This window comes from Elephantulus edwardii, unplaced genomic scaffold, assembly GCF_000299155.1.
Source record: "Elephantulus edwardii isolate Elephantulus edwardi_28Jun2011 unplaced genomic scaffold, EleEdw1.0 scaffold00183, whole genome shotgun sequence".
Taxonomy (NCBI): domain Eukaryota; kingdom Metazoa; phylum Chordata; class Mammalia; order Macroscelidea; family Macroscelididae; genus Elephantulus; species Elephantulus edwardii.
The window spans coordinates 5540972-5568276 of record NW_006399933.1 but is presented as its reverse complement, the minus strand read 5'-3'; the positions used below and the strand labels follow the sequence as shown (position 1 = coordinate 5568276).

The 27305-nt window shown below is 36.5% G+C and overlaps 1 protein-coding gene across 2 annotated transcripts in view; it reads right to left on the bottom strand.

Annotated features, from left to right (window-relative positions):
- Positions 1 to 26674, bottom strand: part of HGF (hepatocyte growth factor (hepapoietin A; scatter factor)) — a 95042-nt gene extending 68368 nt beyond the window's left edge. Inside the window, exons 1-4 of one of the 2 annotated variants that reach the window (XM_006896145.1) lie at positions 26531 to 26674; positions 19638 to 19803; positions 8284 to 8396; positions 7276 to 7390 (exon numbers count right to left, since the gene is read on the bottom strand). In XM_006896145.1, coding sequence (XP_006896207.1) covers positions 7276 to 7390; positions 8284 to 8396; positions 19638 to 19803; positions 26531 to 26618 — 482 coding nt within the window. In that variant the 5' untranslated portion in view covers positions 26619 to 26674. The remainder of the gene's footprint in view (positions 1 to 7275; positions 7391 to 8283; positions 8397 to 19637; positions 19804 to 26530) is intronic. The other variant, XM_006896144.1, reaches the window with a different exon arrangement.
- Between the last annotated feature and the right edge of the window lie 631 nt (positions 26675 to 27305).

Here is a 27305-nt window from a genome sequence, read left to right as displayed (position 1 = left end):
TGAACCATATTGGGAGAAGGTTGCCCACATTTCTCCTGTAGAACTACTGATGGTAGCTCTATGGAGTGGGTGACACTCTAAAAAGTTCTAGCTGGACAATTAATAAGGATTAGAGAAGAAGAATCGATGCCTTTCTGTGGTAGTGTTGGAGAATATTAAATATCCCATGGATTGCCAAAAGAACAAACAGATAAGTCTTGGAGAAAGTAGAGCCAGAGTGATCCTTGAAGGCAACGACGACAAAGCTCTATCTCACATAATTTGGATATGTTGTTAGGCTATTGCTTGGAGAGGGACTCCATGCTTGACAGGTCAGCAAAAGAGAGAAAGACCCTCCCTCAGCCAGATGAACTGACATTGTGGGTGCCCCAAGGGACTTGGATATATAGGAAAAGGTGAGGCTGAAATAGGATTGGTCAGGGTACAGATCTGTTGCTCACGGAGTCACTATGAGTTAAACACAACTCAATATCACCTAACAACAACAAGGAATTATGGTGACAGCAGGATAGAGGGTCAACATGTATCAGAATCAAGTTGATGACAGTAGTTTTTTAGCTTTTTGGTTTTAAATTATTAGTAGTCTTTATACTGTAATAGTAAAGTAAGTAATTATTGATTTCCTAAAATAGTTTTGCTAATTATTGTGATTGTACTGAGCTCTTTCTCCTAGCTTTAATTAATGACAAATTAATTGTCTAGCCATTAGATAGGGGGATGAAATATTAGTTACTTGCTTTTAAAATTTTCCATTTGCTTTGGTATGAGCATCAGTGCAATTGTTTTTTAAAGGATGAAAGTAATGTTCAAAATACTTTCACTATGTTTTTATTGCTTAGGATTGCTAAATTTCACTTAAAAGATCAGAATAAATAATATATATTGATGGCATAGTTAGTGCATTTCATGCTGTACTGCTAACCAAAAGGTCAAATGTCAGCTGTTTGAATCCACCAGATGTTCCTTCCTCAGGAGAAACATTCGCCATCTCCTCTCACGAAAGTTTTATGATGAAGGAACCAACTGCCTGGAAATGTTTATTTTTGTGTGGTTATTTTTACATAGCACAGCAAACTCTAGAGGACAGTGGTTAAAGCGCTGGGCTGCTAATCATAAAATGTGTGGAACTCAACACCCGCTCCTAGAAAGTAGTTGTAGCAGTCTAGTTTCTCAGAGATTTATAGCCTTGGGTACCCTACGGGGTATTTGTATCATCTTCTACAAGAATCACTAAGAGTTGGAATCAATCAATTCCATGGTAGTGAGTTTTGCGTTGGGATTGCTAGAGACAACAAAAGCAAATGGTCTTTAAAATACAGTTATATTTCCCATATTCAGAACAATTTTTGCTGTAAATATTGTTTTCTGATTTTACGACCCTGAATTCTAAAGGAGATTTATTTTCATGTCATATTCAAAGATCGTACAAATTCAAATATACAATGGAGGATTTGTAACATGAATGCAGATACACACTGCAAGTAACAAGCACAATTTTATGAAATTCTTTCATTAGGCCAAATAATAAGCCCTCAGAGAAAGTAAATTATTGTTAAAAATAAATTCTGACCAATATAACTAAAAGATATAAGTTTAACTCTTTAAGAAACTATAACATATTATTATCCTTATGAATTTTAAATGTCTTTAGATGAAGGTTTTATATTTTCTGCTTCACTAACATCTTAAATATGGAGTAACACAAATAAGGTATTAGGTCATATAACACTAACATTCACTTAAAGCTCATCATTATTCCACAGTTCCTAACAGTAATGCTATTTCACAGAGAAATGAAATAATTTGTCTTTATTTCTCAGTTTTAGATCCATTATTCTAAAAAAATCTTTAGCATATTTCCTTTAATATAACTTCTTAAAAATTAATTTCCTTCCTTTTTCCCATTTCCTTAACTTTTCATAGTAAATTTATAATGAAAATCCTCATTTTCTGATAAGATCAAAGATAACATTTACTCAATATTTTACTATAAAATAATGATTAAATTTGCTTAAGGAAATGTATGCTAATCTAATTATTTTATTAAAAATTCTTGTTATAATGATACTCCCAAGTTACTGCTAATCACAAAGCCTACTTTGTTGTCTCTCTCTTTCCACCCCACCCCATGGGGAAGTGATGAATTAGACTGAGTTTCCTAAGAAGACAGTTTACAGTAAAATCACATCCCCTAAAGAAAAAACAGGGGGAAAATAGAGAGGGGGACATAGATAACACTATCTTTTTATGCAGCATTAATCCTTAGATAAATTATTTTAGGAGTTTCAATTTCTTCAAAATAAGATGAAAGGAATGAACTGTTACAAGGTTCGTTTATAAGAATTATCTTTACTAAGAAATGAGACAGTTGCCTTTCTATATGTTGTAGACAGAGACAACTGTTTCAGTCAAGTACATTCCGCTCATATTGACCTTACAGGGTATTGCAGAACTGCCCTATGGAGTTGTCAAATTTGGAAATCTTTGTAAAAGCAGATAGTCATATCTTCCTCATTTGAGAGTTTTCCAGTTAGCACCCAGGCAGTTAACCACTATCTAACCAGAGCTCCTTTTATATATTAAATGAATCACATATTAAATATCTACAGTTTTATAGAGAATATTTTTGTGCTGTACACACACATGCATAAACACATCTACACACTCAAATAAGCAGATATATTTTCACATATACCTTTCAGTAGACTGTAAAGACACAAAGAAGCTGTGAAGAAGTAGGGACTGAATCAAAGATTAGTAGGGACAAATATAAGCAAAAGAGATGAAATAGAAATGAAATGGTAATAATAATAAAGTTGGTGTTAATAAAATGAAAAAGTTAAGAGATAGTCATATTTTCCTAATTATGTATCTGTATAATTTTTTTTTCCTTTTAGGATATAGAGATTAGGGTTGTCGTTAGATACCACTGAGTCTACATATTTCCTCATATTCTAACTCATTGCCAGAGACTCATAGCTGATCCTTCACTGGGTTTTCAGAGGCTTTTAAAATTAAAAGAGAAATTGCCAGTCTTTGTCTCACAGAGCAGCTGGTGAACTCAAATCACCTGTCTTTGGTTGGCAGCAGAACTCCTTACCCACTAGGACACCAGCACTCCCTTATATTGTACATCACCAATTTTCTTTGTGTTTTCTTCGGTGTTCAATTTGCTTTTCTTTAGCGTCCCATACTTGCAAGTAGTAAAGACTATATCTGATCTTTTCACGTATGTGTTCATTCAACAAATGTTTACGAAAACCTGTTTCATAGGCTCTGTTACACATTATGATTCTATAGGCTCTGTTACAAAGCATTATTAGTCATATAGTATTTTGGGTCCTATATTTTTACTGCTAGCAAGACTTTGAAAAAAGTGAAGATATATTTAAAATTGGGTTATGCCCAAATATACTTTGAAATATAAATAAGATTTTTTTTTAGGTGCTAAGCTCTCTTTCTTTTCTTCTAATGAATGGTGTTCATAAGAAACAATCTATTTCATCATCTGCTTCGTTAATAAATACTATGTGTCCAATGAAGGATACAGATGTAGATATCAGGTCACTTGATTTTCTGGGTAAGCTTCTATTCTAATTTAATCATCTATCATCATCTCTCCATTAAGCAACTTGTAAAATATATTAATGTAGGGAGTCAACAATAAATCATTTCTCTAACTAGAGACAGTTTTTTCCATTTCCCATAACATTAATCTTTAGTTAACACTTAAGTACAAGGTGTTATGCTCTCTCACAAATACTCCAATGAACCTGTAATTGATTAAATTAAGTGTTTTTCCAATGTATATTTTTAAAAGGGATTTGATTAATATACAAGATCTTCCCATCATAAACCTCTATAGTACAAGGAAATGTTCACTGGTAAAATAGCTTCTTCGACTGCGAAGCCAATTCCCAGGAAGATCTATTACACATTTACTCTTCTAACAGAGAATCACAATCATAGAGAATTTGAGTTGAAATAAGACCTCCACAAGGTCAGTCTGGTGCACTCTCCTGGACTGGGATTAATCTTAAATACTCTTTGGCCATCGCAAGTTTAATAACATTTCTTCAAGGGCAGAGCTACTTATATTTAAATACAATTCTTTTTACCATGAGACAGTTACACTATTAAGAAAATATAAAGTAATTTACTTCTATATGTATGTGTGTGTGTGTGTGTGTATACACACACACACAAATTGATAAATGTCAATAGTTGTAGGTAGAGGGGCTTCAAGCCTTTTGTTCATAGGGTTGCTACGAGTCATGCTCAACTTGAAGGCAATTAAGAAAAACAACATATATGTAAAGTTAGTTTTATATATAAATATATATTGGCTTTATACATATAAAGAGAAGATGGATAACAATATATAGATAAAATACAGATATGTTGTGTTGTTGTTACATGCTGTCAAGTAGCCTGTGACTCATCGTGACCCTACATACAACATCCCTGAAACCTGTTCTATCCTGAGCCAAACTTATTGTTTCTGGCACACTTATTCCCATTACCCCAGTCCCTGAGTCAAGCTATCTCATCGAGGGTCTTCCTCTCTTGCATTGTCCCTTCACCCTCCCTAGTATGATGTCCCTCTCCAAGGACTGGTCTCTCTTTGTAACATGCCCAAAGGATGTCTGACGAAGCTTCAGAGTCCTCGCCTCCAAGGAGCAGCCTGGTTTCCCCCTCTCAGGACAAACCTGTTTGTTCTCCTAGTGGTCCCTGGTATATTAATACTCTTCTCCAGCACTGTACATTTAAATAGCATTCCTATGTAGTTATAATCAACTTGAAACGATATCGTTTTCTGTTTGTGTAGTAATATAGAGAACTATGGATCTTGGTAACTTATTAGCTGGTGTTGGTGCAAGTGTAGGTTTTACATGCCTGAAATTACTATTTTGATCTCACTATGAGACAATTAGCTTTTTTAAATGTTAGCCAATTAGTTAGTTTACTGTCTTTTGTGAAGTAAAACCATCCTGCAAATTGTGGCCAAGGAAAGTAGAATGCAATAAGAAATAAGTTTATTAAAGGCAAAGTCATCACCACTATTGCCAAAGAATTCACAGATATACTTTGCCAATGGGGAAAATAGTTCATGCCCTGTGATTTTTTTAGGAAGACAGGTTATAAAATGACAGTAACTGGTTTGGTTGGCCATCTGGCCATACCTCTTACTCAATTTCTATTGTCTTAAGCAAGTTACTAAGTTCTTAGTGCTCAGTTTCATTATGTGCAAAATAGAACTAGACAACAAACACCATGAATTCTTGTGAGGATTAAATGAGATAAAGAAGATAGCTTGCACAGCAAGGTATCTGGCACATGGAAAACACTAATTAACATCTTCACAAATTGTAGGGTAGGGAGAAAGCATATCTAATTTACACTAATGTTAAATCATCGAATGCATTTAATTATCAAGGGGTAGCTATTAAAAATGATTCAATCCCTGCTAAACTTATTTGTGAGATAAATCTCGAAAATCTCTGAGTATAATTTATGGCCTAGTAGGTTTAAAGTATCTGTTTCCTCAATATAATGAATAAAGCACTCAATTTCATGAACTAATTAATTAGGTGGTATAATCCATAAGGAGTTGGGCTCCCAGGTCATGCCTCCCAGGGAATAAAATCCATGAGGGAAGGAGAGACAATCTCTTCTTGTGAAATGTACGACCTTAGAAATGTGCTGAAGGGTCAGCTATGATATTGAGAGAGATATAAATATAAGGTTTACTTATTTTTCAAATATTTACCCCTTGTTTATATTCATTTTCATGGAACGAGAAGTCTTTTATACTCATAAAGAAATAAAGATTGGAAAGCTGGACAATCTCAAGACAAAAATTTTTAGTTCTTGATTTCAGTTGCAAGTTGAAAACATTTGCAAACCCTTAAAAAAAGTATTTGTACTGGCAAGTTATGTCTCAAGATATTCTGACTGAATTAGTCACTGAGATTATTTAAAGTCTTGCCACTAGGTAATTTTAACGTACAGCCAAGGCTGATAACAAACAAAGAAAGGCTATCTCCTAGAAGTCATAGCTCAAGCCACCTTGAGGTTGAGTATAGTCTGCCCAAGGACTTCATGTTTTACTTCTCAAAGACACAGAAAGAAAGTTAAAAAAAATTATACTTTTAAATTGTTTTAATTATTTATGTGTAAACAGTAAGATCTATAAACTCTTATGTAGCCTGTACTGATTAGCTATAACTCAGTTATATATCTTTGTTTGTGTTGTTGAATATCAAGTCAGAACCTAGTCCCGCAGGTTATCAGAGTCATAAATTGCATAAGGGGAGATTGCCAATTTTTCCTGTCGAGCTGATGGATTTGAACTATGCATCTTGGCACTGGAAGCACAGTTCTTTATCAATTAGCCACTAGAGCTCCCTTATTAACCATAGTGTAAAAGAGCAAATATATCAGTTTAAAAACTAAGGGGTGCCTGATCAAGCCATAGCATTTTTGATTGCTTCATATGTACATGAAAGTGGACAATGAATTAAGGCCAAAGAAGAACAAATGACATTTAATTTAAGTGTTGGAGATGGATATTGAATAGCCCATGGACTGCCAAAAGAACAAACAAATCTGCCTTGAGAGAAATGCAACTAGAGTGCCGACTGGAGGCAAGTATGGTGAAATTTCACCTCCCATAATTTGGGCATCTTTGTCAGAAGTGGATAGACCTTGGAAAAACACCATGCTGGAAATGGTAGAGGGTAAGTGAAAGCAAGGAAGACCCTCAACTAGATGCACTGACACAATGACTAACAATAGACTCAAGAATGGCAGAGTTTCCGAGGATAGCTCAGGATAGGGCAAGGTTCTCATCTAAAGTCACTATGAGTCATGGTCAACTTGTTGACACCTATCTATCTATCTATCTATCTATCTATCTATCTATCTATCTATCTATCTATCAAGTTGTTGTTGTGTACGGTCAGGTCAGAACCAACGCATAGCTGACACTTCAGCAGGTTTCCAGAGGCAGTCAGTCACATGGAAGGAGATTGCCCATCCTTTTCCCATGGAGCAGCTGGTAGTTTGAACCATGTGCCTTCAGGATTGAAGTGCAGCTTCTTGCCACTAGGCCATCAGTGCTCTCTCTATATAGTCTAATATTGCTCATGAGCTCACATACATCTTTCCTTATATAAATCAGTAAGATTGGTTAAGTTATAAAGTTATGTGAAAATTTAATGTTTTTTTAAAAAAAATTGAGGTTCCCTCCTCTTTTCTTCATGTTGTTCTTACCTATGTTCGTGTGGTATCATGGAGTTCCAAGGCTGGCATTTGATGCCGCTCTTAGTGATAGACACAGTTCCCTTGTAGCTGCCTCCTTTGCCAATGATGCAGTTTCTAATGTAGTCTATTGAAAGGAAGCAAAGGGAAATGTTATAATTGTGTAACGCATATATTGGATTTATTAGAGAGAAGAATAAGTATAAAATCACATTCAAACCTATAATTCATTAACTCTTACACGCTAATTCAATAATTACATTTCTCTCTTGAAGTTTCTGTTGGTGTTATTAAAATGATATATCTGAGAATAATCCACCAGAAAATAAAACTACTAAGACATTTTAATTTTGTGTGTACATATACATATAACTGCAGAGACTGATCTACATGCTTAACATAATTTATTCTATTTGCTCAACAAATTTCATTCAGTAGATGCTATTTGTGCAGATCTCATCTCCTGATTGTTGGTGCCAAAGGTGTTGATTATTAATCTAAGTAAGATGAAATCATTGACAATGGCAAGACTTTATTTATCTATTATGATGTACAAATAGTTATATTTAATAAAATATTGAAAACAAATGCTGTCATTTTTAAAATCTATATTGCATTTTTGGAAGCAGAAGTGGCACCCCCTTCCTAAACAACATGCCTCCAAAAACTCAATTAATTTTGATAAATGTTAACAGTTATAGAAAGGCTTCAAGCCTTTTGTTCATAAGGTCACTATGAGTAGTGCTTGACTCAAAGGCAATCAGCAACAACAACAGCATATTGCATTTAGAAAACTATTTTAAAAATTAACTAGTTAAATATGTCATTTACATTTAAATAAGATATATTAAATACTAAAGTAAATGAAAGTCAGTAAAATTATATGAATATATGTACATATGTGTGCCATATTGAGAGAAAAAAATATTTACATTTTATTGTTAATATTATTTTCTAAAGATCAATCAAGTTGAAATGAATGTTATCCTATTATGAATTACTTAGAGAGAAGTCAGTTACCTTTATTTTCATAGAGGTCAAACTCATGGCCAAATACTTTTTTCACTCCACTTGACATGCTATTGAAAGGCAACCAGAGGCATTGTTTCTTTGCCTTATCAAAAACAAAGGCCCTGGAAAAGAAAAGATATCTGGATGAAAACAAGGAATGACACTACTTATTTCATTTTTAAAGAACACACATGTGATTTTATAAATCATAATGCATGAGAATGATTGTATGAAATGCAATATGAATGAAGAATAGGATGAAACACAATGTATATGAACTTTGTAAGCAAACCAATTTAAAAAAGGTAAAATAGGATATATAGATAAATGATTGTATGAAGCACAATGTAAATGAAAGATTGTATAAAATATAATGTATATGAATGAAACATAATATAAAGGAATTATATGAAAACCAATAAAAATATTTAAAAGAAAAAATAATAGACACATGGTTTACTAAGGAGGAGACATTAAAACTGAATAAATGTGTGTGTGTGTGTGTGTGTAGTATATATGTATACAATATATATACTATATGTACTATATATACAGTGTATAATATAAAATATATGTATATATGTGTGTATATATAACAATATATAGAATATAATACATATATGATTGATATTTGAAATTACTATACTTATAACAAAAAAGAAAGGGGGGAAATGTAATTTTTTAGTCTTGGCTACTGCTGATGATTAGGGTGATGCCAGCCTGCTCCTTAGAAGAAAGAATTCTGGTTTCCTCTGACATAGTTTGGACATGTTGCAAAGAGGGACCAGTCCTTGGAGAGGGATGTCTTGTTTGGGAGGGGGGACGGTGAGTGCAGGAGAGGAAGACCTTCAATGAGATTGATTGATTCAGTGACTGGGGTAATGGGGGTAGGTGTGTCAGAGATAATGAGATTGGACAGGACAGGGCAGAGTTTAGGGCTGTTGTACACAGGGTTGCTATGAGTCGCAGGCGACTTGAGGGCACATAACATCAACAACCAAAAGTTATCAGCTTAAGTCAGCCAATGCTCCTCAGAAGAAAGGCCTGACGATCTACTTCTGGAGGGAAAAATAAATCATTTATTGAAAATCTTATAGAGCACAATTGACACAGATGAGATCACCACAAGTCAAAATCAATAGAAAACAAAATCAGTTATCTTTCATATTAAGTATAGATACAAAAATTAGATTGAATAATAGAATAATTTTGTGTTATTCTAAAATGGCTTTTAGAAAAGGGATGGATTCAGCAAGGAAAAGTCAATATAAAATTTTACTAATTAGATAATTTCTTTTTTGTAGGAAATCGGGTTATTCAAATTTATTATCATCAAGAACTATGCAATAATGCTGTAGTTTTTCTGAAGACTTTATTAAGTAGATAGAAGATGGAAGAAAATTTTGTTTACAAGCATATACAAATGATTATACTTGATATATTATTATAATCAAGTGTAAAGTAACATTTCCTAAAGCATATTAGACAATTTACATTCACTAGGAGATTCTTCTTTCCCATGGCAATACATCTTTTAATTTCCTAACTACTGGTGCCAAGAGTGTTGACTGTGGAGCCGAGCAAACTAAAGCTGTGAACAATCTCAATCTCTTCACCATCCATCCTGATGCTGCCAATTGGTCCAGTGGTGAGAATCTTTGTCTTCTTGACATTGAGCCTCAATCCATATTGGAGGCTGCAGTTCTTGACCCTCTGCAGCAAGCGCTTTAGGTCCTCCTCAGTTTCAGCAAGCAGGGTTGTGTCATCTGCATAACACAGATTGTTGATAGATCTTCCACCAATCCTGATGCCACAATTCTCCTCATAGAGCCCAGCCTCCCAGATGATCTGTTCTGCATACAGGTTGAAAAGGTATGAAGACAGGAAACACCCCTGGCGTATGCCCTTCCCAATTTTGAACAATTCAGCAAGCTCTGTTCTGGCAACTGCCTCTTGGTCCAAGTATAGGTTTCCCATTAGAACGATCAAGTTGTCATGGGAAAGTCTGCTGTTAGAGACCTCTCCAAAGTACTGAAGAGCAATGGTGTCTCTCTGGAGACTAAGGTGCGTCTGATAGAGACCATGGTCTTTGCTATCACTTGTTATGCATCAGAGAGCTGGACAATGACTAAGGAGGATAGAAGGAGTATTGATGCCTTTGAGCTGTGGTGCTGGAGAAGAGTATTCAGGGTACCATGGACTGTTAGAAAACAATCAGATTCATCCTGGACAGGGTTAAACCGGGCAGCTCCTTGGAGGCAAGGATTCTGTGGCTCCGTCTAACATACTTCGGACATGTTGTAAGGAGAGACCGGTCCTTAGAGAGGGACATTATGCTTGGTAGGGTGGAGGGACAGCGCAGGAGGGGAAGACCCTCTATGAGGTGGATTAATTCAGTGCCTGGAACAATACATACAAGCCCAGCAGAGACTGTGCAGATGGTTCAGGATCTTCAGGGTTTCATTCTGTACACAGGATCATCAGGAGTTAGAAAGACTGAACAGCACAACAATTAGCTTAGGAAGGAACTCTAGCTGCTACTGACTACTGGCTACTGACTTAAACGGTAGCAACAAGAACCTATTGGTCTGTCAGTAGGAGAAAGAGGAAGTAGTCTCCTCCTCTTAAGATCTATAATCTCAGAAGCCCAATGTTGAGTCACTATCTATTAAAAATTACTTGATGTGAATGTACTACCTAAATAGTTGCTGTTGTTATGTGCCATGGAGTTGATTGGAGTTGATGCACAATAGCTCTGAACTCTGTCCTATTCTGAGCTATCACTGAGTCAATCCACCTCATCCAGGGTCTTCCTCTCTTGTTCTGTCCCTCCTCCCTTCCAAGCATATGTTCTTCTCCGAGGACTGGTCCCTTCTGGTAAAATACTCAAAGTATAAAGATGGAGATTAAAAATCCTTGCCTCCAATGAGCAACTTGGTTTCATCTTCTCTAGGCAGACCTGTTGATTTTGCAGTCCATGGCATGTTCAATACTCTTCTCTAGCACCACAATTCAAAGGCATTGATTCTTCTGTCATCCTTAGTCATTGTCCAAATCTGTGATGCACAGCAAGTAATTGCAAAGTCTATGGCCTGGATCAGGTGCACCTTTGTCTCTAGACTGACAATTTTGCTCTTCAGAAATCTGGAGAGGTCCCTAACAGCAGATTTTTCCCAATGCAATTTGTCTCTGACTTCCTGACTGCTAGAGCCAAGAGTGTTGACTGTGGAATCACGCAAACTGTAATTGTTAACAATTTTAATATTTTCTTCATCAATTATAGTGTTACAAATTGGCCCAGTGGTGAGAATCTTTTATGTTCAGCTACAATTCATATTGAAGACCACAAATACTATAGCAAATACTTCAAACTTCAGTTCCTCCTTATTTTTGGCAAGTAAGGTTGTGGCATTTGAAGGACATAGGATGTTGATGAGTCTTGCTTCAATCCTGATGCCACATTCTTCCTCATAAAGTTTAGCCTCTTGATTGATCTGTTCTGCATGTAGATTGAAAAGGTATGGAGATAGGCTGCATCCCTGTTGTATACCTTTCCTGATTCGGAACCATGCAGTGTTTCGTTGCTCTGTTCTGAGGACTGCTTCCTGGTCCAACTATAGGTTTTACATGAGCACAATCAGGTGTTATGGGATTCCCATTCTTCTCAAGGTTAGTTACAGTTTGTTCTGATCCACACAGTCAAATGTCTTTGTATAGTCAATGAAATATAGATAGATATTTCTCTTGTTCTCTCTGCTTTCAGCAAAGATCCATTTGACATTGGCAATGGTGTTCTTAGTGCCAAGGCCTCTTCTAAATCTGGCTTGTATTTCTGGTAGTTCTCAGCCAATGAACCGTTCCAGTCATATTTGAATACTCTTCAATAGGATTTTGCTTGCTTGTGGTATTAATGATATTGTTAGATAGTTTTCACACTCTGTCAGATCATCTTTGTTTGGAATGGGAATAAATAAGGGTCTCTTACAGTCAGTTGGCCAGGTAGTTGTCCTCCAGTATTTTTGGCTTAACCTGGGGAACATGTCCAGGGCTGCATCCATTTGTTGAAATATGTCAATTGATATTTCATCAGTTCCTGGGAACTTCTTTTTTTGCCAATTTCTTCAGAACAGCTTGAACTTCCTCCTTCATCACCATTGCCCCTTTGTTATATAATTGTTTCATAAAATTCTTTTTCGTCAGCTAGTTCTTTTTGGTACACTGACTCTATGCTCCTTCCCTCTTATTTTGATGCTTCCTAGATCATTCAATATTCTGTCCATAGTATCATTAAATATTGCAGCTCAAGGCCTGAAACTGTTCTTCAGTTCCTTCCACATTACAAATCTCAAGCAAGTATTTCCCTTCTGATTTTCAGATTCTAGCTCTTTCAATATTTTAGTATAATACTTTACTTTGCCTTCCTGAGCTGCTCTTTGAAATCTTGCTTCCAGCTCCTTAATTTCTTCCCTTTGCTTTGGCTTCTTGGCATTCTAGTGCAATATTCAGTCTTTTCTGACATCCATCTCAGTCTTTACATGCTCCTCTGCTTTTGTAATGACTCTTTGCACTCTTTATGGATGATACTCTTGGTATCCTCCCACAACTCATCTAGTCTTCATTCATTAGTGTTCAAGGCTTCGAGCCTGCTCCTGAGATGGTTTTTAAATTCAGGTGGAATAGATTCAAGGGCAAATTTTGGTTCTCGTGCATTTGTTTTCATTTTCTTTAGCTTCAGTTTGAACTTGCATATGAGTAGTTAATTAACTGTTCCACAATCAGCATCTGGACTGATTTTCACACCAGGAACTTCTCCAAAGATAATTTGACTTCTGTGTAGATCATCATGTGAAATCCCATGTATTTAATCACTGTTTGTATTTCTTATAAACGTTATTTGCAAGGAATAAATCATTGGTTGTACACAATTCTATCACACTATAGCCAGCCTCATTTCTGTCTCTTAGCCCATGTTTTCTATTTACTGATCCTTCTTCCTTGTTCCCGACTTTTACATTCCAGTCACCCATTATTCATACACCTTGGTTGCCTGTTAGATTGATAACCTAGTGCTATGGAACTACACTGTCAAACCAAAGGTATTTGGCTTTAGTTCACCAGTTGCACTGCAGGAGAAAGAGGGCTATCATATGATTTGCAGCCACTGATAACCTATTAGAGGGTCAGCTAAGAGTCGATGCTAACTCAATGGCACATAACAACAACATATGGATAGATCTATTATATGTATTAAATACACATATATCATGCTTGGAAAGGTGGAAGAACAACGAAGGAGAGGAAGACCCTCAACTAACTGGATTTACACAGTGAGGACAGTAAATGGGCATAGCTTAGTCAGAGATTGTGAGGTTGTCACAGGTTATGGCAAGATTTGTTGTTCATAAGGTAGCTATTAGTCATACTCGACAGCACTAAACAACAACTACAAATATAATGTGCATGACATATATCTTTAAATATTCAATACATATGTGTATTATCTGTATTTAGCTCTGTATAGATGCTATAAAGAGCAAGACTGTTAGTGTGAAGACTAAAGTTTGTCTGATATAAATCATAATATTTCTTCAATTACTTCATATATTTGTGAAAGTTGGACAATGAATAAGGATGACCAAAGGAGAACTGATACCTTTGAAATGTGGTGCTGGCAAAGAGTAGTGAATATACCATGGAGTGGCAAAATAGCAAATACATCTATCTCGGAAGAAGTAGAACCAGGGAACTTCTTAAAGGCAAAGAGGGTGAGACTTCAGTCCCACATGCATTAGGTATGTTGTCAAGAGGTAAGAGTCCTTGGAAAAGGACATCATGTTTTGTAAACGAGAAGCTCATTGAAAGAAGGAAAATCCTCAATGTGATGATCGACACAATTACTACAACAGTGAGGCAGAGCATGGCAGCAAATGTGAAGATGGCCTAGGATAGGACAAGGTTTCATCCACCGTTCAATGAGCTGTTATGAGTTGTAGTTGTTTGGATGGCACCTAATAACAATTTCATGGTAATTTGGGGTATTTTACATTTGTCATTTGTTTCTTTTTATTTTGACAATACTTAAACTAATTTGAAATTTTTGAAAAATAATTTTATAGAGCAAATACATAAAGGCATTAGTTATTGCTATTGTTGGATGATGTCAAATGGATTCTGACTCATCATGACCCCATGTAACAGGGTAAAATTGGAAAAGAGGGTAGTCTTGTTATAATCCTTACAGAGGAAGTCCCATTTCTACCCCCCGCTTAGCTGCTGGGTTAGTTTATACTACAATCCTTTTGCGTAACAGCAGTTGTGACTCAAGGGTTCATTGAAATGACCTTAAATTATTTAATATATTTTGTCTATTATTCTATATTTTAATTTATCATATGTTATATCAAAATAACTTCATAAATTCTATTCATAAGCTTTAATTTCTGATTTACTTGTAGATATTATGAAACAGTTACTTTTAAGAATGTTAATAACTAAAATATTAAGAGTAAATAGTTAAAGTACGTATCTTAATCTTTGGCAAAATGACCTTATAAGGGACAGTCAGCTGAATATATAAATATTGAGTAATAAATGTTTATGGGAGCTCTCATAAAGCTCACATAGAAAAATACTTAAATGATCATAAAAACACAGAAATCATATTAAAAACCCCTCATTTAGCCTCACATTAAAATGAAAATGTCATACACATAAATTATTTTTATTTTAATTATTATGGGTGTAGTCCCCTTCATTCACCATATCTATTTGCTTATAAATTACTTTTATGCCAACAAATAGCTATGATGGTATCTTTTTTCATGATTCTTGAGATCAATGGGCATATGAAAGACTTGTCTCTGAAGTTGTTAATGTTCACCCATCTGGAAAGTGGGTAGCAATGTTTGAAGTATCCTAAATATACTGTTCATGTCTTCATTCCATTACAGTGACATAAGCCTTCAGAAAAGAGGGCTTTCTTATATTGTTTTAGATCTTCATGTGTTGTAATCCAAAGTCATAAAATTCCATGAGTTCTATCACTTTAAATGTGATTCCTTTACTTTAGCCTCCTTTTAATTACCAGGTTCTTGTCAAGAATTTATTTTGTCTATTCTTCTAGTTGTTTATAGCAAAAAGGCAACTGCAATTTCCATAACTTAGTCACGCTTTGAAGAGGAAAACTTTTTGTTTTCTCTTAAATCAATTTACAGATTAGCAATTTCTGGAGATCTTAGAGTCAGACATTCTAGTCATCTTTCCTACTCATTAAAGAGGAAATTGAATCTCTGTAAAAGATATACTTTTTACATCTTCTGAAGAAGAAGCAGTGTTTGAGTCCACCCTACCCATGTTTCATTCTCCCTCAGTTTCAAAGAACTTTGCTGCTCTAATCCATTTAGTATATTCACCATTATTTCCAATTATTATGGTCCATGTAATAATTCTGCAAATAGCACCTAATAATTAATTAAGAATCTAATTTGAGGAGCATACTTCATCTATTCAATTCTGATTGCCTAATGTATAATGTTGTTGTGGTTTGTTGTGAACTGTCTGGTCAGAAATGACTCATAGCTGACCCTCTAACAAGTTTGCAGGGCTGTAAATTACATGGGACGGAGTTATTCATCTTTCTTCTATGGAGCCCCTAGTGGATCTGAACCACTTTCCTATGAGTTGGTAGTATAATTCTTAATCACTAAGCCACTAGAGTAATATCAAATACACATGTTTATAAAGTAGATGATGAGTAGTAGATGAATGAGGAATTTGTCCTCATTTCTATGCAGAAGAAACTTGGGGATGCATAGTTGTTGTTATATGTACTTTCCTGGACTAATCACCATACATTTTGAAATTGATGTTAGGTGCAGGTGAGTCAAAGACAATTCATTGCAACCCTACAAATAAAAGGTCTGAACCCAGTCTTGTCCTGCACCATCCTCACACTTCCTGACACACAGACCCCATTGCCGCAGTCACTTTCTCAACACACCTGGTTGAGGGTCTTCTCTCCTTCGCTGACCCCCCACCCTTCCCAACATCATGTCCCTCTCCAAGGAATAGCACCTCCTAGCAGTATGTCCAAAGTAGGTGCGATCAAGCCTCATCATTCTTGCCTCCAAAGAGCACTTCAGCTGCACCCTCTCCAAGACATATCTGTTCATTCTCTTGGCCACCCATGGGCTGTTCAGTGCTCTTCTCCAGCACCATAGCTCAAAGGTGTCATCTTTATTCATTGTCTGGGTCTCGGATGCATAGTTAGTAATCTGAAAGACTATGGTGTGAATCAGGTACACCTCAGTCCTCAAACAGACATCACTAATCCCCAATAATTTAGAAAAGTCACTAACTGCAGATTTTCCCAGTGTAATGTGTCTCCTTATTTCCTGACTGTTTGTACCAAAGGAGATCCAATTGTGAGGGGATTGCTTGGCTTCATTGTGGATCCAAGCAAGATAAAGCTGTTGAAGTTTCAATCTTCTCTTCATGACACTGCCTACTGGTCCAGTGGTAAGAATCTTTGTTTTCTTGATATTGAGACACTATCCGTACCAAAGGCTGCATTCCTTGATAACATGTGCTTCAAGTCCTCCTCACTCTCAGCAAGTAAGGTTGTGACAAAACCAGCACACAGGAGGAAAGTATAAAATCTTATATGAATATTTGAAGATTCATTAATCAGGTTGCATGTGTGCTCTGATATACCACAATTATTTTACTTTCTACTAAAAGGGAACTCTGATGGCTTAGTGATAAGGAGTTGTGCTGCCAACCCAAAGGTAGATGGTTTGAATTCACCAGCTGCTCTGTGGATAAAAGATGGACAATTTCCTCTGTGTGATTTACAGAGTCTGACAATCTGCTGGAAGGTCAGCTATGAGTTGATTCCAACTCTGATAACAATGACTCTAAGTTTTAACTAAATAAAAGGAAAGTCCCCAAACATAAAGCCTACTAATTAAAAAATTAAGAAGTAGCACTGCTTTTCTTCCTTGTGAGCCCTGGAGGGTGTTTAACATAAGATTCAAACTTAAAAATTAACAATGAGTGATGTGATTTTTCCATTCTCTTAACTTTAATCTTCCAACTCTGAGCTAGCAGAACACAGAAAATCCTACTTTTTCAATTACCAGAACATTTCCACAAATCTGAACAGTTAACTTGCTGAATGAGAGTTTTCTCTAAAAATAATTTGTAAACAGACTGAAGGTTTTTATAGGAAGGGCATGGAATGTAGAATAATTATCAGAGAAAAATACTTGCAAAATTAATTCTCCACTTTCCACGTCAGAAATAGCTCCCTAATAGTGGCACTTCTGCCATAAAACACTTCCAGAGGAGTTGTAAATGACTAAAAAGTAGATAGTCTCTCATTCTTCTAAAACTGTTAAGAGCTTTTCTGACCAGGTCCTCTCCCCTCAGGCTCATAATAGTATTTTCTCAGAGGAAAAGAAAAACCAAGCTAAAATTAGAAGTCCTTGCTTGATACTACTGAGCTCTGTTTTCCGTTTTGCATTACCATTCCACTATCAGTACTATAAGTACATTTCAAAATGTATAGGATTTCATTTGGACTCCTATAAGATATAGCAGGAAATTTCTTAAAGGAATGGAAAACTAGAATGCCAATGAGGTGACACAATGTACAGAAATAAGAACTAAAAAAAATAAAAAATGTGTCTTTTTCTGGAAGTTTAGGAGACTGTTCAGATAAAATTGTGACTTTGATAACCCAAAACTACACTTTCTGGCTTTTATGGTCACTGATAAAGCTGTAAAGTATTCTCCTATGTAAGACACAGGATGGTCAGAAGATAAGCAACTCTCCACTTGAGTCTTCCCAGGCCTCTTTGAATGGCTCTATTGCTCTTCACCTAAAACCTCATCGTTGCTTTAAATTCTTTTAAACAGCCTCTGCTGCTGACCCCAATCCTTCTACTTTTCCCCCTGATTATCTTAAAGCTCCTTATTTGCTACTGTAACTCTAGAAGTGTAGTGGTCAGGAGTTGAACTACCAATCCAAAATCAGATGGTTCAAATTCACCAGCAGCTCTACAGGAGAAGATGGGCAATATTCTCCTGTACAATTACAGCATTTTAAAATTCACTGGAGGGTCAGGTATGATTCAGCTCTGTACCAAAGAATCACTGCTATTGAGTCAGAATCAACTCATAGTGGACACTGACCTACTTATGAGTCAGCTCGAGTCAGCTCCATGTCTCTGAGTCAAAATCAACTCATATGCTGATCTTCCATTGAGTTTCTGAGGCTGTAATCACACTGGAGGAGACTGCTAAGCTTTCTCTTGTGGAGCAGCAGGTGGATTTGAACTGTCAGAGAGACGTGGTCTTTGGATTAGCAGTGTAGCTCTCTTCAGACGATGCCAGCAGGGCTCCATCACTTAAATAAATCCCTATAAAAACCCAAACTCACTACCAGTGAGCAGATTCTGACTAAAATGACCCAGATGACCTAGCAAAACTGCCTCAAAGGATATTCAAGACTAAATCTTTACAGATGCAAGCAAAGCACCTCATTTTTCTCTGACAGAGTAGCTGGTGGTTCTGAAACACTGACATTTTGGTTAGTAGCTGACTAGCCACAGTGACGCAGAACTCATTAACTCCATATGTTTGTTGTTGTGTACCACTGAGTTGGAACCAACCTATAGCGGACTCACCAGCGGGTTTTTGGAAGGGAGGAGACTGCCCATCCTTCTCCCATGGAGCAGCTGGTGGCCTTGAACTGCACACCTTTGGGATTGCAGTGAGGTTTCTTGCCACAAGGCCACCAGAGTTCCCTTAACTCCATATAGACAATGATATAATGCCTCAAAAATGATCTCTAACACAGCAGAGATCATGAAGAATGGTGCAAGTGAGGGTCTTGTTCAGTACTACATGAGGTCATCAACTCAATGGCAAATAATAAAAACAGTAGACTAATTTGTAATAGAAGCTTGAGCATTGCCTAGTTTACATTTTAAAAATTCCTCCACTCCTCTTGAAAGAGAAAAAAGTATCCTCTAGAGAGAATACTTTAAATCATTAGGAAGACTGAAGGTTATGCATTTTAATTTTAGTTCTTAAAAGTTCAAAAACTCATTGGAAGGGATATATACTTCCTATAAAGAAAGCCACTGTGGATTCAAGAAGATGCAATTAAGTCCTCTCTTTTTTTTTTAAGCTATGCTTTCATCAAGTAAGCAGTAAATCTTGTATTGTATTGTAATGAGTTAAAACGATAGAGTTAAACTTGTAATTTTTTAGGGTAATTATACTAAATACAACAAAACATAATTACATGACTATATAGTGTGTTGAAAATTATGCTAATAAAAAGTGAAATAACTTACTTGCAAGTAAATGGAAGTCCTTTATTCCTAAAACATCTATTGGCACACTGGTCTGCTGTGTTCATTTTTTTGGTTTTTAGCTGCAATAATGGTTCTTCTTTCTTTAGGGTTGTTTTTGATGACTTTTTGAATTCATGAAGTGTATTTCTTCTTTTCTTCTGTCCCTCTATTAAAAAAAGAAAGAAAGAAAATACTTTTAAAGCTATACAGGGAGAAAAAAATGTTCATAAGATAATTTTATTGGACGGTATGCTAGACAGTGAGCTGGAAGGAGGCAGTGTAGGGGATGATAGTATCAGGTAATTAAAGACAAGAAAGAAACATTTTAACAAGAGAAAACCAAGTACTCCATTGTAAAGTCAATGATCTTCTTCAAGTGATGAATGTGTTTGAAAATGGGCAAAGAATCCACACTAAACAAATAATGACCATGATACTCTCTAAACAAGAAGAACATGAGTGTAAGCGCCAGAATCACATTATGTCATGCTTAACAGTTAAGTTTTCCATATCCTTTCACTCTTGGTCCCTTCCTAAGTTTCAACATTATTCAAAGACAGGCAAGAAATGTATCACCAAAAACCGTGCCTTGGATAAATTCTTCTGCCTTGTTCTTTAAAACGTGTCATCCTATCTATCATTTAGCCCTTCTTTTCTCATCTTTTATATAAATGTTTTCTCTGTGTTTGGGCACTATTTCTTAATATTACTGGACTGTTTGTCTTGAGATCAAGCCAAGCACTGTAAATCAAGTGTATGTAAAACTTCAGCCTTTAATGTAGCAATGTCATTTTTCTTCATGAAAGTGTTCTAAAAGGCCCCTAGATAGTAGGACGCCTCCTACTAAAACAGCTGAAAAGCAGAACAAAAACATCCTAAAAGACTTAATCTTCTGTTTCCCTTTAACATATCAAGAATTTGTCCCTTCGATTTCAATGTGTCCAAAGTCCATAATTTCTAGTGATGACCACAACAGGCATCTAATGATGTCTAATGTAGTTGCTTTGTCATGAGGATGGTCATAAATGTGTTCTTCTTTCACCTGCCAATTTTTGTTTTTAAAAAACCTTTCTAACGAAGGCAAGGTTAGATTATTATATCCAATTTAAAGATAAAAAAAAAAAAAGACAGTGTTGTTGTTGTTGTCATGTGCTGTCGAGTTAGAGGCAACTCTTTGCTGACCCTCCAGCAGGCTTTCAGAGGCTGTAAGTCACATGGAAGGAGATTACTCCTCTTTCTCTTAAGGAGTTGCTTGTGGATCATGAGTGAACAATTAATTGACTGTTTAGAAGAGCTCTGATTCAAATCCAGCTGCTTGGCTATTGAACCTTCATACTAAACCCACACAGGGCCATGTTGCTTTAAGAACTGATGAGAGAGGAAAAAAAAAAAAAAAGGATTGATGGGAATGTATGTGAAACTGTGGTTTGTAAGCATTTCCAGAAGATGTGGGAGAGAGAGAGGATGGAAGAGAGGAAATTCATTCCTAGTCTTCCTATGTGTGGAAATATGCCAAGTAAAGAGGGTGACATTTTTTTTCTTAAAAATTTGGAAATACTGTTCACCGAGTGAAGTACCAAGAATGGCATCATCACTTCTCGTCCTTTTGGCTAAGATCAAGTGAAGAATGGCATCATAGCCGGTGCTTGCCAGCAACCACTGGCTCCAGTTGGTTCATTAAACACACAGACATTCCTCATTAATGTCGGTCCTAACTTGAAGTCCACAATAAACTCTAATTCCTGGAATGATGCTTTCATCTTTAACTTTTTTTTTTCAATTTTTCCCCAAAAAGATAAAATCTCTGTATTTATAACAAAAATTATTTTGAAGAGAATTTAAAATGGAAATTCAACCAATCAAATCATCTCAGGTTATGTATGACGTAGGCCACAAATAGTGCCTGCCATAAGTGATTTTTATTGGTTTGCTAACCCATCTTGTTTAATCATCTAAAATACTAACTCGTAGTTACTCAATCTACAACATTAAAGTTATAATACCTTTAACTTGAAAGAGATCTTTAAACTATAACTATTAAGTAAACATTTGGAAATCAGGGTTACATGTGAATAGGCAAAGTTTTGGGATTGCATCCTAAGATTTTGGCAGTAAGAGGCAGGAGAATCATTATTTTGTGCAAACAATATACTATTGTGGTTTTTTTTTCTTTTTAAAAAGTTGTTTCTGATACAGAATCATGTTCATGGGAGATAAATTTCTCCATTAAGTTTCTCCTTCCTTTGACCTTACTGCACTACTCTCCAGGCACTGTGAAGTATTCCCTGGCAATCATCTGATTCCCCTATACCTCTATTTCTTAGAAATAAACAGTAATTAATAGATGTAGAAAGTTTTAAAAAAAATAACCAGCTCTTATCTGAACTAGAATAACTATAAATAATAACTAAAGCAAAATTATTTCTGTTAATTAAAACTATAAAATTTAAATTATTCTGATGTAATAATATTTATCATGCATGTCATAGGGTTTTAAATATAAATGTTTAAACATCTAACACAAACATTAAATCAATAAATGTTTTTTGTTAATTATTGAACATAGAAGAACCCTTAATCTACACTCTGGTTTCTTTTGCTTATGCCACCCAAGATGAAGACAAGTAACGCATGGAGATTGGCTTTCTGAAATGATTGGTGTATTTCACTCTACAGATGCTATGCTGTCCTAATGAAATGAGTTAATATGTCCTTTTGACTTCATTCTTATTTCTTAGCCGTTTTTCTAGGTAATAAGATCACCTTCTAAAGATCCAATTTGCAATTATTCTATAAAAAATACAAGTGAAAAGCCTGACTGCAGCTACAAATCTCATCAGAGACAATCAAAACCAGATCTAGTTGACCCTTTTTTATTTACTTCTTATGACCTAGAAACTTCTCTTATAATTCAGTCGTTTCTACTAGGCTAGTAACTAGTTACTCAAAAAATATGAACTTGTGGCTAGCTGTACATCATGTAACACATGCGTCTATAAAATCAATTGTTTCTTCAATAAAAGAAAAATTCAAAACAGAAGTCATTCAAAAACAAGCATCTTAAAATAAAATTTCTTTGCTGAAAATAGTTCCAACATTCTCTTCCATATGTATTAGCAAACAAAGTTTGCTTTACTGAAAACAGTTAAAAGCCAAACTTAATTTGGAAATAAACTAAAAAAATATCTTTGGATCAGCTTTTCCCTTACTAATTTTTTTTTGTCTGTGTGCATGACTGTTAGTTGAAGTTTATAAACAAAATGCTGAAATGAAATCAAAGGGTGAGAGATCATTGCAACTTTGTCATGCTTTCTTGGGCTTTACATTGCAACTCTGTTTTTCCTCTTCCAGTATGAGACAGTATTCTGGAAGCAATATTTCCTCAAGAACATGAAGCCCCTATTTCAGAAGTGATATCACTAGGATCATAATAAAAAGCTGCAAACAGAAAGTAGGGTCAAATGTATCAAGGTGCTTGAAGAAAGACACATTTCTCCCTCTGGTCCCTAGACTTCACAGTCATTTCTCTCAGTACCTCATATATTTTCTTGTCTGTGTGGACTAACCATTGACTTCAAAGTAAAGTAAGTTCAAGGAAAGGATTTGCACGGTGTGGAACGAAGCAGAAATCTGGCTCCACACATTCTGAGAAATCTATCCTCATGATTAGTGATAAACAACTTGAGGTGGCAAGATGTTAAGATGAAAGAAAACAAATAATTAATGAAAGGGTATGGCTGTAACTGGGTATCTGAAACTATCCAAAGACAAGAAACATAAAACCAAAAGAGTTCAAATTTTTATTGTTACAACTCAAGGACTCTTAATTATCACCTCTTTCAAGGAAGGAAATGATATTACAAATAATGGTATCAAAAGAAAAGGATTAAAAGATCATGTCAGGTTTAAAGTAAATGCTTGCATTTGAGGAGTGACATAGTTACTCTTCATAGAAAAGTTACTAAATGAAATAATGTTTAATAGGAGCTTAGGATCCCACCTGGGTATTTCTATCCTTTCTCTTCCTTCCATTTACTAGTCCAGGGGGGTTATTGTTTGAAGACTCCTTCCTGGTTTCTACCTTCATTGTCAATTTCTACTTACAACTCCCTTTTTGCACCACAACTGCAGGAACCAAGCTGAATACAACTTTAATCAAGTATCTTGTGAACTCATGCTTCCAAGTGCTGCCCAGGATGCCCGAAATAGAGCTCGAGTGGCTTAAACTGCCATCCAAGTCTGTTCATGTCACTCGTTTTCTAATCACAGGCCACCCTACTCCTTATTACTACTCCAGCCCCACTTGATCGATTACCCACGCTCTACAAGACATGATCTGCCTTTCTCATTTTCATGCCTTTGTCACACTGTATGCCAATGTACCAACCATGCTCAGTTTCAGGGGCCATAGACACCCTAATCCTGATGTAATCCCTTAATCTGGAAATAAACTTTCGACCATGGTAACATTGTATTTCTAACACAGGATTTCCCTCATATCACTTAGAAAAATGAACCTTCAATATTAATTTTTACTTGATTTTTTTTAATTCAGAATACATAAATAAAATAGGAGGAGGATAAACCTACCTATACCACTCACACAGATTTATGGATCTAGGTAGAATTTTCAGTTCTGTTCTTTAACCTGCTGACCTAATAAGATAGCATTATTAAAGATATTAAGCCTCAGTTTCTTCTTATAAAATTCAGCCATTCCAGTGTTCTTGTAATTAATCATACTTTATAACTTGACCAATAGCATTTGTTCAATAAATGAAGGCTCCGTAACATGTGTGTGTCTTTGCATCCTACACAGACTCTTAGATAGTAGATGCTCATTTAATGTTTGTTATTGTTATTGTTGTTATTGTTATTGTTATTGTTATTGTTATTGTTATTGTTATTGTTATGAGGGACTGAGTATTTGTTTCCATCCTACAAGGATGATTTGGGTCTTCTATATTTATTTCTTTAGACACTTTTAAACAAAGTATCTCTAGGGTATGTTTCCTTCATAATTTATTCAACTTCTTTTCTAAAATCATGTTATCTTACAATGACTACAAATGTTGTTCATATAATAAAACAAAAAAGTATAACCCAAGCAATGAACCAACAGAGAAAACTTTAAAACATCTATAAATTAGTCAATTTAACATGGCAGAAGAATTAACAGATCTCCTGTTTCTTCAAAGAGGGTTACCCACTTTTTTTGAGAGATTCATTAAAGAAAAAGTAAAAATAAATGTGCCACCCAAACAAATGAAGGCCCCTTTTGGATGACAGAGTTTAGCACTATCCAGCTCAGAAATTACTCATAGTGTATCTGTAATTCCCAGTTGGCCTCTCCTTGCCTGCCAGTACTCTCAGGCTGCATTCTCCCTACACTCAGGAAACGCAGTCATTTCAACATTGTCCAAAGTGAAATATAATTACAAATGTATCTCTCCTGCCAAAAGCCTGGAATGCATGCCAAAAACAAATAGACATTGTCTATGGTTGATCTACTGTTTGGGTTTCCCCCACTCTGCTTTCCCTTTCATTAGCACAGATTCCAGGTAACTCTGAACTACTTCAGAACACCAACACTTTTATCTTTGGAAAGGCACCCCACCCCCAAACATCAGTCATGATTTCTGTGATGGCCTCCATTCCTCCAAACCAGCAATATCTCATATGAGTTCTTTTCAAAGTGACATATCTCAATCATGTTAATCTACTTTCTCTATAAAGGACGGTTTGAACTCATTTCTGTTTCATCTCTTTCTGAAATCTTGCTTAAAGGCTTTCAGATGGACCCTTTTCAATCAATGTCACTTACCAGAAGGATCACCTCACAAAACAGAAGAAAGCCAGGTGGGTTAAATGACTGTTCTTATCATTTAGTTCATGTTTGACGTTTTTCAACCCTAGGACTACATCAGAAATTAGATCAGAGGTCTGATGAATTTAATTTATCCCCAAAAGATAAAGCCAGTTCACACTTTCTATTTTTAAAAGACCATGTCTACCATCTGGGTATTTGTTCCAGTCTTATTCCCTGGTTGCCCACCCCTGATGTTCATTGCCTTCTCCCACTGGCATCCCAGCCACTACAAGAGAACACAGCTCAGTACAGCTGTTTCCTCTTGTCCTGAAACAACAGAAGCTCCTAAAAGTAACAAATGAAATCTGTGAACTACCTGGCACTGTCAGCTCCTGAGTACTTGTCCACCCCACCCCCAGCCCCCAGGTTTTTCCCCAGGGGAGAAAGTGGGGGGACTGGGTGCCACTTTAATCACAGTCGCAAGATTTAAGCTGTCCTTGCTCCGCAGTTCGGAAGGGCTAGCATCTGTACCCAGCAAGAATGAGATCTTAGAAGAGCAGCTTTCTCTTTCATTTTTGTCATGCCATGCATACACGCAGGGTTTAATCTGCCACCTTCCAAGAAAAACCTGCATCCAAGTCATAGCCTAGCCCTGCGGGCTGGACTTGGGTTGTAGAGAGGGGGCTGCCATGGAAAACTGTCCCCTGCAAAAGGATGGCTCTCTGCTGTGCTATCCATCCGTCTCCCCTCTTCAAGCTAGTTTAAACTTGTTTGAACCACACACACACAAAGTTCCAGCAAGTACTTCATCCCAGAAGCCACAGCTATGAGGCTAAGTGAAAGGGAGGCGGGGGCAGGATTGGTTGGGATGGGGGAAGGAGGCTAAGGGCCGGCTCAGTATCATTTTAAATGCTTTGCAAACAGGAGGAGGATGCCAAAAGAAAGCATAAGGAAAGGTTTTAGAAAGCACCCACTTGGTGAGTTAAGAAAGGATGCTGACAGTAGGCAGTGTTCACAGGGAAAGGTAAGGAGGAGCAGGAGAGACTTGAGATAATGCGGACAGTGACAAGAAGAGCAAACTAACCTGCATAGGGGATGGCGATGGGGAGCAGGAGGAGGTGCAGGAGCACGTGCTGGAGCAGCAGGACTGGCAGAAGTTTTGTCACCCACATGGTGCTGCTGGATGAGCTGGAGGATCCCACTGGAGGAGATGCCTGGCTGAGGGAATCCTGTTCCGAGGCAGTGCCTGAAAGAACCAGCCAGCTCTGAGCTGCTTTTTATTGCGATGAGCTAAGTTTGTTGTGTGATTAACTGGAAAGATGTAGGTCTGAACTCCCTCTTACGGTAAGAAACTGTTTAACAACAGCTCTTCACTCTCTTCCACCCTCCTCCTTTCCCCACTCCCCTACCCACCCCACCCCCCTAAACAACACCAAACACCCCCCCCCCCCCCCCTTCTCTGCTGCTTAGGAAAGAAACTTACAAAGGAAAGGTCACCTGGCCTGGGGCCAGATTCAATTTGGAAGCAGGCTCTCCAGATCCCAGTGGCTCCTATCCGAATGGGGGAGAAGCGAGGCTCAGCCCAATAGCTAAATCAAGGCACAGGCAGAGGACCAATTCTCTAAATTTAAACTGGAAAATACGTGTGTTTACGTATCTATTTGGGAAAAGAGGAAGGGGAAGCAGCATAATAAGAAAGTTAAGAGCTCCGTCTTTCTGCCAAATGTGCCCTTGCTCCTAAAACTGTGTAGTTTCACGACGAGAACCATCTAGGGATGCAAAATAAAGACATCAGTTCCCCAGACACTCTCCCCACCCCACCCCCGCCCCCATCCCTGGACACAAATGCACCTCATCAA